This window comes from Natrix helvetica (genome assembly GCF_964273705.1).
Source record: "Natrix helvetica genome assembly, chromosome: 6".
Lineage (NCBI taxonomy): Eukaryota > Metazoa > Chordata > Lepidosauria > Squamata > Natricidae > Natrix > Natrix helvetica.
Genome location: NC_138553.1, coordinates 248,941 through 263,517, shown reverse-complemented (window position 1 = coordinate 263,517; position 14,577 = coordinate 248,941). Strand labels below are relative to the sequence as shown.

At 61.4% G+C, this 14,577-nt stretch overlaps 1 protein-coding gene across 1 annotated transcript in view; it reads right to left on the bottom strand.

Moving 5' to 3' along the window:
• Positions 1–14,355, bottom strand: part of SND1 (staphylococcal nuclease and tudor domain containing 1) — a 75,613-nt gene extending 61,258 nt beyond the window's left edge. Inside the window, exons 1-10 of the mRNA XM_081957587.1 lie at positions 14,192–14,355; positions 13,322–13,471; positions 12,234–12,354; positions 10,848–10,926; positions 8,618–8,778; positions 8,411–8,502; positions 6,687–6,845; positions 5,892–5,998; positions 5,050–5,140; positions 2,954–3,067 (exon numbers count right to left, since the gene is read on the bottom strand). Of these exons, the coding sequence (XP_081813713.1) occupies positions 2,954–3,067; positions 5,050–5,140; positions 5,892–5,998; positions 6,687–6,845; positions 8,411–8,502; positions 8,618–8,778; positions 10,848–10,926; positions 12,234–12,354; positions 13,322–13,471; positions 14,192–14,278 (1,161 nt within the window). The 5' untranslated portion in view covers positions 14,279–14,355. The remainder of the gene's footprint in view (positions 1–2,953; positions 3,068–5,049; positions 5,141–5,891; positions 5,999–6,686; positions 6,846–8,410; positions 8,503–8,617; positions 8,779–10,847; positions 10,927–12,233; positions 12,355–13,321; positions 13,472–14,191) is intronic.
• Between the last annotated feature and the right edge of the window lie 222 nt (positions 14,356–14,577).

Sequence of the window (14,577 nt, the reverse complement as noted above, 5' to 3'; positions counted from 1 at the left end):
AGCAGACTGAGCAGATGTCGGCTCTTCTGACCCTGGCTCGCCCCAGGAGAAAGCCCACCCACCCCCAATGGCCCCACCTCTCCAGAGATGTCATTGGCAGGGGGGGAGGGGGGGCAGCCGTTTCAGGCTCTGCCTCAGACACACCGGGGGCGGGGGGAAGCCCCAGCTGCCAGCAGGCGGCCCAGCAGGCCGGGCTGTTCCGAAGCGGGAGCGCTGGCTGGGAAGTTGCCTTTCTGAGAGAGGCGGAGGAATGACCTGAAGTGCTCTCCTCGTGCTCAAACAAGGTAACAGGAACAATTTCTTTGGATCATTAAACCGAGATGCTCAGCTTTAAATTTTCATGTTCCCTGCTCTACTACAGGAAACGAACGTGTGTCGCTGTTCCCGTGGCCTTGTTTACAACGCGGTTGTAGCTTTGCGCCTTGCTTGGGGCACAAGTACATGGCCGCAGCGGCAGCGGCAGTATCTCCGGAGCTGGGAGCTGATGGAGAAAGACGGGAGCGGAGGCCAGATCCTGGGGGCAACACCACAAAGGCTCCCAGACGCCAGGCCAATCCGAGGCACCAGGGCCCGTGATGAGCCAAGCGGGGGGGGGGGGGCGGAAGGGGGAGCGCGAAACCTTGGAAGCAACCATCCTCTGAAGGGGGCTGGGCTGCCCCCTTTCTCTTGCCCCAGCTGCCTCTTGGCCCCTTCCCGGAGGCAGCTGCAGCACTGGGGGGAATCCAGGCCTCCTCCCATCATCCTCTGCCACCCCTCCCTTATTTTGATTGCTGCCTTTGGGAAAGTGAGCCTTCCCCCGCGATGATCTTCTTTGCGGCTTAAATAAATGAAGTGAAGAAGCGAGAAAGTCCCAGAGGCTAAACACGCCCTTTGCTGGCCTCTCACCCTAAGGGGCTTCCGAGCAAAGCAGAGGTCACAGCCCAGCTCTCTCCACACACACCCCCGCCCGCAAAGGTGGAAAGATCGGCCACGGAGGCCAAGCAGAACTCCTGGAGAGGAGCGAGAGAGAGAGAGCCTCCTGGAGAGCAGGAGGGGAGATTAGGGCTGGTGCCCCCAGCTGGGCAGAACCCTTCCTCCACAATTTGCATCCTCTCAGGTGCAAATGGGCCAACGGCAGTTATAACAGAAAGACGCCTCCGGATCCCAATTTCCCAAATCAAAAAAGGGAAAGCATAACCAAGAATACAGCCAGGGAGGGGGAGGGAGGGAGGGAGAGAGGGGAGGGGTCTCTCAGTTTCCAGTCTTTGCTTCCAGGCATCAAAATATCAACCATTTTTTAAACACAGTTTCATTGTGCCGAGAAACATCAGCAGAACCTTTGGACCTAAATACAATTCCTTCTCTTGCCTTACAAAAGGAGCAAAATTTTGGGGCAAATAGACCCCACTGGATACATGCCCACCCCCCACCTCCCAAGTCCACCTGCATCTGTCTACAACCATCTTCAATTTCCTTCTCACCAGGTAAGAAAAGCTTTTGCTGCAGGCACCCCTACCCCACTCCCCCAGCCAAGGCCAGGCACAGGTGAGCTAGGAGGATGCCAGGCCAGAGAGAGGTTCTGCCTCCAGTTTCTTTTTTTTTTGGGGGGGGGGGAGAGATTCCAGGTGCTCACTTTTAAAGCCCTGCGTGCCCCACAGCCAACCCATGGGCATGCTGCTGGTCCCCCAAAAAGAACCACCTGATGGGCGCCTGGGCCTTTTCCGTAGAAGCCCTGCCACCACCCCGCCTTAAGTTTGGTAGGTCCCCAACCTCCTTGCCTCCTGTGGGGCTCTGCCTTTCCCCCAGCACTGGGAGATGGTTAGATAGTAACCTATGAGAGCTGATCTGGCACCAGGTGCTGCCGTTTTTCTGCTGTTCTAACTTTTGACTGGGAGACAACTGGAGTTGGTTAGAAGAGAGGCCGCTAGATAAATATTTTAAATAAAAAAACCCTCCTCAGTCCTTCCTACCATCATTCCCTGGGGCCTTCCCACCCAGGCAGCCACCTCCACTTCACCCTCAGCCCAGCCTCCCCCCTCCTGCTGCTCTCCGCCTTGAGGGACTGGCTGCCCATCTTCATAAAGCCTGCCAGCCTCCCCAGGCAACAGAGCAGATCCGGGAGCCTCCTCAGCTGGGTCAGCACAGCCCTGGGGGAGTCCCAATCGTCCAGGAGACTCCGTGAACCTTAAGGAGGGAGCCCCACAGGGGGCTTAATTGCCCAACAGCTGGAAGAGAATCGGAGGCTGCCAAGGCTGTGCCACTCGCGGAGCCAAGAGGCCACTGGATACCCCCAGGGCTCTCTGTGAAACGGGGCAATTCCTGGAGGGGTCTGGGCTTGAGTCCCTCCAACTGACTAGGCTTAATCCCCCCCCGCCCCCCAAGGAGATCACACGCACAGCTCTCCTGAAGCCGCCTATAAGGACCTCCTTCGGCCGTCTGCTCCCTTCCCAGGTGCCGGCCATCGAGGCTCTTCCCCACGACCCTGCCAAGACGGGGGAAGCGGTCCAGGAAAGCACCGCCACATCCAGCCTTTCTATAACTGAACCAGTGACAAGCCAGGTCTCCAGACTCCGACCAATGGCTCCTGTCGTCCCTTTGCCAGTCAGGAGGCTGCCTGGGACTTCAGAGCAGCTCACGATGCCAGCGCTATAGGCAAGAAAAGGAGCAGGCCCAGAAATGCGCCCTTTCTCTGGCGTCCTTGCTCCCTCTCACCTCTAAGGCCTGCCTGGCCCCAAACAGCCACCCAACAGCATCCCCCTCCTACTCGGACAGAGGGAGAGGAGCCTCCGCTTTCAGCCAAGAGCAGGAATGCCAGAAAGGGGGCCTATAGGGAGACCCCAATAGAGACAGAATCCCCCATTGAGCTGCACATGCCAGGCTGGTCTCTGTGCGGCAAGACCGGTATTAGGATCTTTGACAGGGTCCTTCTGAATCAGCCGATGCCCCCTCCGCCTCCCCGAAAGCCTTGCCCTACCTGAGGGCCTTCCCCTTCCAGTCTGGGAGGCCGGATACTGGAGAGGTGGATGGTCTTGTAGTCCCCAGAATTCAGCTTCACCACCATGGCGTCTGCGTTGAGCACCTGCACCACCTGGGAGAGGAAGGGAGCAGGGACTGAGCAAGGGCATCCTGGGGCACCAAAGCCCCCCCCCCTCCCGCCAGCACTTAACCAGCACTGCCAAGAAGAGACCCGATAGGGGGAGGGGGGGTCAGCCTCACCGCAGCTGAGAAAGCTGGAGCCCAGAGCGCCCCCTTCCCTTGAGAGCCCCCCATCAGGCAAAAGGAGCAGCCGTGCTCGGCAGTCCCATCGCCAGCCACTCCCAGGAGCTCTGGCTACAGCCCCCTCCCTCACCACCCCAAGATGCCTCAGAGCCGAAGAGTCCCCGTGCCCTGCCATTGTTTGGCCTAAATGCCCATTGCTGGGCTTTTGGGTTGCAGCTGACTGGCAGGAGGCCCCCCAGGTGGACGCAACCATTAGAAAACGCCACAACCCACCCCTGTCTCCCTACAGAAGCCAAAAAGATTCCACTTATTCCTCTATTGAATCAATCAATCAATCCGTATACGGTTCATCATCTGTTTGTGACTCTGGGCGACACCGTGGGCCCGACTAAAGATACGCTCCCCCCCCCCCCATGGAATATATTTAACTCTCACTTTCGACCTTTTTGGGCTGAAGATCTCTGCTCTACTTCCAAAAGTCCCCAGGGACCCCCTGGCAACCCTCCAGACATAATTGGCCCAACCGAGGAGCACACAAGGCAAGCAAAGGTGGAAGCCGCCCCACCATCCCCACGGCTGCCGGCAGCCATGGGGCTCCCCCACTTTTCCAGAAAGGTTATGGGAGGTGGGGGGAGGGGTAGAAGGAGAATGCAGCCTTCTTTGAAAGCCGCACGCAAAGTGAAGGCCTTAGGCCAGAGGAGGGACCGGCTCTCTTTCGGGGAGGGGGGGGCTCCTGGCCCCCTTCACGGTAACCCAGGCAGGAAGTCGGCCAGCCAAATTCACTGTGACCCAAACTGCCCTCCCCCACTTTTACCTCTTGATTCATCAGGGTCCTTCCAATGCTTGGTAGGGTAGCACCCCCCTCCCCCTTCCCCAAGGCCTCCATTCCCTCCCTTGGCTTCCTCCCCGGTTGCTTCCGCATCTCCCGGGCGCGGATGGACGAAGGTAGCCAGAATGGCGCCAAGACAGTCCGGTGGACGAGTGACCGAAGATCTCGCTGCCTCGCTCGCTCGCTCGCTCGCCGGACTGCTTCGGCGCCATTCTGGCTACCTTCGTCCATCCGCGCCCGGGAGATGCGGAAGCAGTCCGGTGGACGAGTGACCGAAGATCTCGCTGCCTCGCTCGCTCGCTCGCCGGACTGCTTCGGCGCCCGGGAGACGTGGAGGCAGAAATGTTGTCGGCCTCCCGATGACGAAAGCAAGCGACTGGTTCGTCATCCGGAGGCGCCGACAACATTGCTCCCTCCGCGTCTCCCGGGCGCGGCCGGACGGATGTATATAATATTATATATAGTATATAATATTATATACTATTATTCCATGAAGAGAGGTGAGGCCCTGCCTCCCCTGCCTCTACTGACCGCACGTCACTGCCTCTTATGCCCTTACAGACACACCAATAGCGCCACCTGGTGGCCGTTTCCAAGCTCCACAGTACCAGATCTTCTGCACAAGCCAAGCTGCCCATGCGTTTATCTTCTAACAGGGACCTGCAAGCCAGGGGAGGCTTCCCACAGAAGCAGCAATTCTCCTGCCTGAGGCCGTCCTCCTGGGTTGCCTGCCCTGCTGCTTCCTCAGGCAGCCTAGGCTCCCAGGGAGGGCACCCAAGGCCACCTGATGAAGCAGGGGGGCCGGGCAGCCTCAGGGGCGAGGGCAGGGAGCACCTGACCTCCTGCTTGCTGCCTCTGCCTGTTTCCAGCAGGCAGGAAGCTACGGACCTGATCGGCCCTGCTACTGGACCGTCCCAAAAGCCCCCCCCTCCCCAAGCCCCCTGCGTCCCAGCCCAGCCTGCCAGAGGAGGGCCCCAGGCAGCCCAGGCGACTGCAGAGCCCGTCAGGAAGGCCTCACCCACCTTGGCCTGAAATTGCTTCTCCTTCTGGTCCAGGTTGGCTGTGGGAGCCACGTAGTCCCTCCAGATCCTCAGCCTATGTTCCTTGGCGTACCTGGGCCGAGAGGGCAGGAGGCCTGAGTGAGGAGCCGCTGCCCGGCCCCAGGGCCCACCCAGCGACCCCGACTGGCAGAGGAAGAGCGGAGCATTTATGCAGGCGGGCTCTATCCACATTTGGCACACGGCCGAACGTCCCCCCCCTGGAAGCCCCCTGGGCATCACCCGCAGCAGCGCATCACACACTCACCCCTTCACCCTCCCCAGGGGGTGCCAGTTACGCATCCTCCGCAGGGCTGACAAGAGGCCAAAGAATCCCTGAGCCAAAGTACCCGTCCTCCCCATGTCCCCCCTGGAGGTGCTGTCTGAATCCCCCAGCAGCGCCTGGAGTCCAGACGAGGCGCCACACGGTCACCCCCAAGGTGCAAAGCCTCCGCTACCACTGGCTGAAGGTGTAGCACCAGACTCAAAAGCGTTTCCAACCGAAACAATTTTGCGTCCATCCATGAGAGACCCCAACCAAAGCGCATAACCACAGCGGCAGGTTCTATGCACTTAACAGCTTCCCGCTGGAAGAGCCGGGGAGGCGGAAGGGATGTGGAAGGGAAGCCGCCTCAGGCAAACGGCAGCTTAAGGCAGGGCCTGGTCTCCACCCATGTGCCTGGGCAGGCAGCCTCAGGGGGAGGGGGGGACCCTGCGGACCCTCCCTGCCTCCCAATCTCCAGCCTGCTCAGAGGCCTCCGAGGAGGAGGAGGAGCTGAGCGCAGCCACCCATCCGGAAGGACCCCAGGCAGGACGGCCTGCATTACCGTTCTGCGGCTCGCAGCTTCTCTGCCCCTCGGGTGTAGACGGCCATGGACCAGTCAACGCAGCGTGCAAAGCCTTCCTTCAGCAGCAGCTCCGTGATGTTTCCGTTCTGGGTGGGAGAGAAGACAGCCGTCAGAGACCCCCGGCAACCACCGGCTCTCCCCCATTCCCCAGGCAGCTCCAGCTGGGACAGCCTCCCTCACCCCTCTTCAAGGAGGAAGCCCCTCTCTGGCCACCCCCACCCCCCCACAGAATAGGGCCGGGCCGGTCCAAGGGAGGGAAAGGGGCAATGAGGAGGGCAGGCTGAGGTGGGGACCAGGGGTGGACCTGCTCTGGCTGGTTCCGGGCCCAAAGGCAGCCTGTAGCTGAGTGGGCTTCCGGGCGGGAGTCGAGGCCTAGCCGGTCCCTCTGCAACCCTTCATGGCAGAGGGGCTGCCCATCAGAGCCACCCCCCCTCCCGTTCTTATCCCAAGGACCCAAGGGAACTCCAGATGCCATCCGTCAAGTGGTGCCCTTTGAGGACACCCTGCTTTCTCCCAACATGGCACCTGCGCTGTGCCCGACCCTCCAGCCGTGGGAGCAGCGCTGCCGAGCCAGTCTTCTTCTTTTACCCCGCTCTGCACCTGCCTGTAGGCCACCCGAGCCATTCCCTCCTCACGCCGGTCCCTTTCCTCAGCACGGCATCTTTGAGCCCCTCAAGGTTCACCCCTGTGGCTGCAGGTCTTTGCCCCTTCCTCTCCCCCCTGAAGGTCTTGGGGCACACGCCCGCCCCCCACGCCCGCCCACCCCCCACTTGCCGGATGCAGGATGGTGCCCAGGACGTTCTGGTTGTGGCAGCTCTCAAGGACGATCTGGACGTCTCTCTGCAGCAGCCGCGACTCTGTGAAAAACTTGGCTTCTGCTGCAAAGGGCTCGGGGGTCTCCGTGCCGTCGGCTTCCCGCTTGAACGTGGGGCACTGGAAGAAGAGAGCCAGTCAGGGCAGGGCACCCACAACAGCCTATGCCACAAGGCTGATCACACGCGCACGCACACGCACACGCACAGAAGGCTACTGGGAGCCCAAGTGGGGATAAGGAGTCCATCCCCCATCTCCACCCCAGGGAGAGCTCCAGTCCACGGGGGTCCTCCACACCCAGAAGGAAGGCGGCAGCAGCAGCAGCTGCCTATAGCAAGCTGGAGCAAGTCTTGGGGGGCAGTTCAGTCCAGAGGGGAGCTGCCTGTGAGGCATCAGCCTCTCAGCGGCCCCTGATACCATCGGCCACGGGCCCTCTCAGATCAGCTGTGGGGATCGGGGCTGGGCACTCCTGCACCGCTTTGGCCAGAGGTTCTCCGGTAGGACCAACCAGTGTGGGCGGGGAATGAGAAGCCCACCCCTCAGCTGCTCTTTTGTGGTTCTCCGGGCTCCTTTTCAACATCCACATGAAGCCCTGACGGGATGAGTGGCCATCAGGGAGCCCTGAGCCTCAAGCTGACATTTCCACTCTGCCCCCCCCCCGCCCCGTCCCCCGCGATGCTGTCTCTCCCCACCCTCCCCCAGAGCCCGGGAAGGGGGCCTGGATTGGGAGAACAGACTGCGGCTGAACCTTAGGAGGACTGAGTGGGTTGCAAGGGGCCTCAGGGTGGGTTGGTTACCCTTTCCTGGACAGGAGTGGCACTGCCCCAGACAGACCCGGGGCACAATCGGGGGGGCCGGGAGGGTCTTTGCACAAGCGGGACCTTTCCCGGATCGGGAGTCCCTGCACTCATCCAGCCCAGGCCCCCGTCACGCTCGGCTTGCTCCCAGGCTCTCAACAGGGGGAGAGCATCCTTGGAGAGCATCCGAAGGTCCACCGGGGCAGAACAGGGTTGGCCTGCCCATCCGGTTCCAGCCGAAAGGGCCAAGGAACCCCACCTTCCCTGCTATGGCCCCCTGCCCTTTTGGCCTTCTGACAGGCCTTGGAGGTCTGGCTGTGCCAACCAGCCTGGCACCCCAATGGCAGTGCCACCCTATGGAGGAGTAGCCTCACCTCCTCCTTGGGCGCGCTTGGCTCCCTGCCTCTCCATCCTGCTTGGCTTAATGGAATTGTAAAATTTAACATCCTTATTTATTGTGCTGTGTGTTATAGCACATTTCAATTGAATGTCTGTAAGCCGCCTAGCTTCACCTCTGGTGAGATGGGCACACACGTTTAACACCTGCTCGGATGCTCTCCTTGCAGGACACAGAACCTGGCAAGCCAGAGTGCAGAGGAGGAGGCCGCTCTCTCGGGGCTCCGGGACCAATCGGGGGCGGGGTGGGATGGGAAAGGGTCTGGAGGGAGGCTCAGAAGGGGCCCACAGGAAGCTCTGGGCTGGGATTCCTTCCAGATGTGCTAGTGGCCAGCAACGGGGAGGATTTTACAGGAGGACCAGCTCTCTTCTCTCCTGACTGGGGAAGGGGGGGGAGAGGGAGCCCTCCTCCTGTCAGACCCCCCCCCCAGAGGCTGGACTCGAGGGGGGCGCGACTCTCTCTTCTTCCATCGACCCCTGGGAGTGGCTGACCTTGATCCCGGACAACATGACAGTGACCAGGTAGTATTCTGGCAGGAGCAGGGCCCGGACAACGCTCCCATCTCGGACATGTTCGATGATGGCTGCAGAGAAAGACCACTCAGCGCCTGGTCTGGCCCCTCCCTGCCCCCAAGAGGAACACCCCTCCCCCCCTATGCCAGCCCCACCCACCCACCCCACCTGCAAAAGAGGACTCACCGTTCACTGGCTTCTGGTGCATGGAGTCCACAAAGTGCCGGGGGTTCTCGATGGTGTACTTGAGGTCTCGGAGCGTGTGTGAGCCTGTCCCTTCGCTCCACATCCCCTTCTTGGCGGTCTTGGCCTGCTCCTCCAGCTCAGCCAGTCTGCTCTGCTCAGGACTAGGAGGAGGAGGAGGAGAGTCCTCCGTGAGGGAGGAGCAGAAGATAACACCCAGGGTGGCCCGGGCAGCCCCCGCCCCCTCCCCTCCCCACGTTCCCAAGGAGCCTCCCTGGAGTCTGGTACGGGTGCACTGGCCTGGCGGTCCTCCCTTCCTATACGCAGCAGCTACGCTGAAGTCCCTGGTGCCCCCCACCTCTTCTGCTTCTCCTGCCCCAGGGGCTTTGGGGCCTGCAGTCCCAAGGGGAGGGAGATGCTGTGGAACGAGGCCTGGGGTTCCACCTTGTCTTCCACACACAAAGACACACATGAAGCTAGGAAGGGTCCTCGTGACTGAAGGGCCAGGCAGACTTTATGCCTAGATCAGATGTCGGGAGGGACCCCGGAGACAGTCTGGAGCATCCTGGGAGCTCCTGGCGGGATTTGCACCCGGGAAGCTCAGAGGCTCACCAGCCGCCTCCTTGGGGTGGAGACCTTCCCCACCAGAAGCCCCATTCCCTTCCAGCCACTGGGAAGACCCTCCCTGGATTGTGGCTCTCCTCCTCAAAAGCAGCGGCTGCTCCCGCCACCCCAGCACCCCCAAAGCCCTGTAGCCTGCCAGCCCACCAGGGACCCCGACTCCCTCAACGGGGGGGGGGGGGGTGCAGAAGCAGCAAGCCAGCTGTTTATTTATTTATTTATTTATTTATTTATATTTGGTGCTTCTAGACCGCCCCCTCTCCCAGAAGAGACTCGGGGCGGTGTACAGTCCATAGAGAATATCACAAAATACAATAAAAAAGTGAAATATGTACAGTTTGGAGGAGGTTAAAATGCAATTAAAAGAACTGTACAAAGCTAATATAAATATAAGTTTTAAATCCTAAAACAGACACAACAAATTAAAAAACCCCTAAGATAGCCAGATAATAATACATTTGCCAGGAAGGACAGATTGTAATTATGCCAGGCCTGCTAATCGGAACAGGTGTGTCTTCAGTTTCTGTCGGAAGGAGGGGAGGTCAGAAGTGGTTCTAATGTCGGGGGGGAGGTCATTCCAGAGGGTTGGGCCCATCACAGAGAAGGCCCTACTCCTTGGTGTCGCCCGTTGGCATTGCCTAGTGGACGGCACCAGGAGAAGTCCCTCCCTGTGTGAGCGAATTGGCCGCAGGGATGTATGTGGGAGGATGCGATCCCGCAAGTAACTAGGTCCCGTGCCATGGAGCGCTTTAAAGATGGTAATCAGCACCTTGAAACGCACCCGAAAAACCACAGGCAGCCAGTGCAGCTCACGCAGGAGAGGTGTTACGTGGGAGTACCTCGTACTCCCCATGACTACCCGCGCGGCTGCGTTCTGAACTAACTGCAGTCTCTGGGCGCGTCCCAAGGGCAGCCCCATGTAGAGAGCGTTGCAGTAATCCAGGCGGGACGTCACCAGCGCATGAGTGACCGTGCGTAGGGCATCCCGGTCCAGTAGGGGGCGCAATTGGCGCACCAGGCGAACCTGGTGGAACGTCCCCCTCGCCACGGCTGCCACATGGTCATCCATTGACAGCCGGGCATCAAGGAGGACGCCCAAAGTTCCACAGGGAGCAATTGTTCGCCCCCTATGGCCAGCGATGGAATCAACTGGCTGAACCGAGGTGCCGGTAGCCACAGCCACTCGGTCTTGGAGGGGTTGAGTTTAAGTCTGTTGTCCCCCATCCAATTGTGCCACTGACTCCTGTGCATGTGCAGAGGTCTGTCATTCCCTTGTAGAAGCACAGCTGCTCCTACTCCAGCCTGCCTCCTGGCCTTCCAGGCTTTGGGTTCTTCCTCTGACCCTTTTGGAGATCAGTCACCCAACGGAGGAGGGTAGGCAGCACTGGCAGTCCATTTGCCCAGAGCTCTGATTCACCCGGCACCCCTCGGCTGGCTCCGGCACTCCCGGCACCCAGCCTGACGGGAGGCCCCTTCTCTTAGGGGAGCCTGTGTGGGGCAGCCACCCTAGAGGCCTCCTTACACCCCCACCCAGGGCCAGGTCCTTCCTTTACTGGGCAGGCGAAGGAGCAAGGCCCTGCCCCACAGCACCGGAGACCTTGCGCAGACTCACTTATTGGCTCGGACCCCTTCCCGGCGACAGGCCAGCCCCTCGGCCACCAGGGACTCCGCAATGTTCTCCCCAGCTGTGTCTGCAATCAAGAGAGCGGCCGTAAGGAAACGGAGGGGAGCAGGGGGCAAGTCACGTCAGAGGGTCCCACCAGCACCACCAAAGCTAGCCCACCACCCATCACCAGGTGGCACAGAGGATACCTTGCCTAAGGGAAACCGGTGCCCGAGTCACCTCGGGCCCCGCTTGCTGCAGGCAGTGGGTGGCTGGGTGGGTAGGTGGGTGGGTGGGAGAGCTTCCTTTGCTGAGCCCTCCGGAGAGGCTGAAGCCACAGCCCTCCCTCCCGCCCCCCCACTCACCCCCACCCCATCAGCCACTAGAGCTTGGCAGGCGGTGCCCCCTCCCTTTCAGCCTCCCCAGCACATCTCAGGCTGATTCATGTGGAGCTCAGCTTGGCTGCCCCCAGACTCTCCACGCCTTGCGCTTGAAGGATGGGCTGCATCAGTGGACTGATCTAGGGCTCTGGGGGAAGCACAAGGCTTAACCAGAAATCAAACAAACTAAAATTAATAACTTTTAAAAGCCCTTTCAGAAATAAAAAAAGAGGCATCCGTGTTCCTCGGGACAGAGGAGGAGGAGGGGAACATCGTATTCGTGACCTAGAGGAGGCCCCCAATGTCCTGATAGGGTCTGCGAGGATACCCAGAACAAGTAGGCAGGACTGGCTGGGAGAAGACGGTGCCCGATGGGCTCCACGAGAAACAGCCCACCCTGCACATTGGGCCCTAAACACAGCAACCACAGGAGGGATCCAGCGCGGGTGAGGCCAGAGCAGCCTCCTGGATGCTCACTGGAGCCTCCGGGCTGCCTCCCTCCCACAGAACAGGCCAACCACACACCCATCCGCTTGAGGAGAGGCTGGCCAAGGGCCCCCAGGTGCCCCCCTTCTTCTTAGCAGGAGCCAGGATAGCGGGAGTGGCAGGCCAAACTACCCCTGGGCAGAGCTGCCCCTTCCTGCCCAGAGCAAATGCTGGGGCCGGGGCCACCGGTTGCTGTGGGGTTTACCCATAGAGAGGAGCTGCTTTAGGTGGCTTTCCCCTGTGCAGGCCGCAAGAACCTCCAGCCCCTGGCTCAGCCCAAGGCAGGGCCGCCATCAGACCGGGACGGCCCCCGACTGGAGGATGACCTCACCCAATGGTTTCCTAGGGGTCATGTGGGAGAGCCCCCCCCCCCCCCCCGAATGCTGACCACAGACTCAATAACTGCTGCTCCAGGATTAGTGGCTAGACCTGCCCAGTCTCCAGGAGCCACCCCAAACCCTGACAAGCAGTCCAATCCATGGGGCTGAAAGCCACAGAAGGGCTAGCCCAAGCAGAGGAGGCCTCTCACCTTTGCCCAGGTAGACCATGCCATACTCCCGCCGGGGAGAGGTCTTGTACTCCACGGAGAAGCAAACGTCTTTGCCAATCAGCTTCTTCCTCAGAAACTCACGAGCTGGAAACGCCCACGGCTGGCAAAGCAAGACGTTAGCCAGGGTGGTCCAGGAAAAGCAGACACTCCCTCCCAGTCCCCCCACCCCCAGTGGGCGATCTCCCACTCCCAGATCCCCCTCCTCTGGCCTCACTGCCCATGCAAGGGCCTCCTCCTCAGAAAGCCCCCCTCAGCCCCAACCCGAGAGCATAAGAGCAGGCGAGGCTGGCTGGGTGAGGGTGGCAAGGTTCACCCTCTCAGAGACCTGTCCCCTTCACAGGGCCTGGGTCCCACCCCCAGTGTAATGCGGGAAGGGGCTCCACACCCAACCCAGGCCTCTGTTTGTGAGGGGACTGCCCGGCTGTTAGGGGACTATGGGGGGAAGCCTGGAGGTTCCTAGAGGCAGCAGATGGTCCAAGCGCCTGTCCTCTGGGGGGGAGGCACATTCCCAGCACCCACGGGTTGTTCTGGGCACTCGCTGGCCCATCACATAAATCTCCAGATTCCCCCTCCAGGGCTTCTGCTCAGTCCAGGAAACCGAGAAGACCACGCTCATTCCCTAACAAGACTGATTTTCTACCCTTCTCAGGACCAGCATTCCTAGATCATCCCTACTACAAAAGCCCATAAGTGGATCCACCCCCTGGCCCATTCTAACCTCAACCCCGGTGTTCCAGATGTTTTTGAAGGGAAAACTCACCCAGCGGCAGAGAATAAACCTCTCTGGCACCTGGGCAAAAGGAGCCCAAGGCACAGAGGCCGGCCGGCCAGCCAAAGTGGCTGTGGTGGTGGTGGTGGCAGCCACAGGGCCAGCAACCCCTGAACGGCACCCACCCAGGGGAGGACCTGGCATGCTTTCTGAGCCCCTCAGTTCCAAGTGGGGAGAAACACCCTGTGACCATGGCTGATGGAGACCCACACTGGAAGCTACCAAGGACTAGCTGGGGAGGGGGGGAGACACAGAAACATAGGTGCTGGCATCTGAAGTCCAGGGGTGGGGACCCTACCTCATCAGGGGTGTCCTTGCCATCGGGTTGCCCAGCAGCTGCTCGGCGTGCCAGAGTCCCGGCACGGATGTTGCTGAGATTGATCTGTCTCTCAGGAGGCGGGCCTCCCCGGGGCTGTCCCCGGACGATGATGGCGCAGCCCGAAAGGACCTGGCGAGGAAGGAAGGCAGGCAGGCAGGCATTAGGAGGGGCAGCCAAGACCCCCACCGCACAGGCCCCACTCACACAGGAAGCTCCCAGAGAGATCTCTCCCAAAAGTCACTGCTGCCCCCAGCCCTCCAGGAAAGCTGCCTTTCAGAAAGGAGCCGGCTCTGCAAAAGGCTGCTTCGGGTCAGAGCCTTCCACCTTCAGGCGGAGCCATCTGGCACAACCTCCCTTCTGCCATGGGTTCGAGGCCACCTGCCCCACCACCCCCACCACCTTGCAAGAGCACCCGTCGGCTACCAGCCCTGCTACTTGCCACTTGACAATCCTGGCACCAGCTGACTAGCCAACGCCCCAGCCCACGGCCAGCCCACCTGGCTGAAACCTGTCCCGGAGACCCCGGAGCAGCCAGCCGGGCGGCGGCCCCTGCTCCAGCAGGACGTGAAGCGCCGAAGCAGAGACGCTCCATGGGGGAACGGTCCCTGGGCGGGGAAGGGGCTCCGGGGGGCGCAGTGCAGGGTCTCCGTCCCCCTCCTCCGCGCTCTCCCCTCCCGCCCACACTCACGACCCCTGCCTGCCGCGCAGCCTTTGCCAGGGGGAGCCCCCTCCTCCCTGGCCAGCCGCGGCCACGTCCCCCCGGCAGCACCGAGAGCGAAGCGTCCGGCGAGAGAGCTTCCTGCTGCTTTCCCCGCCGGCGCTCTGCACGCGCTCAGGAGCCGCCTTTACCATCTTGACGATGCCGCGCTGGAGGGCTGGCGCCTGGGCGGAGCCGGCTGCCGAGGAGGCGGCGGCGGGTCCGGCGGAGGAAGCCATGGCGCCGGGGGTCACGCTGGAGGTCTCCGCGGGAGGAAGCGGGAGGTGAGGCGGCGGCGTCCGAGGAGCGGAGGGAGGAAGGGGGCGGGGCGGCAGCTGGGTATTTAGCCGGGCCCGCCCCCCGGCGCACGCGCAGCACACCCAGTGGGCCCGCCCCCTTTCGCGGGAAAGCCAATCGGCGGGCGCGATCCGGCGCCCCACCCTACGGGCGCCCGGCCAACCAATCGCCACGCCGGGAGGCGGCCAGCGAGGGAACGGAGCGTGTTCAAATCGAAGCATCGCGGCGGAGGAGGCAGGAC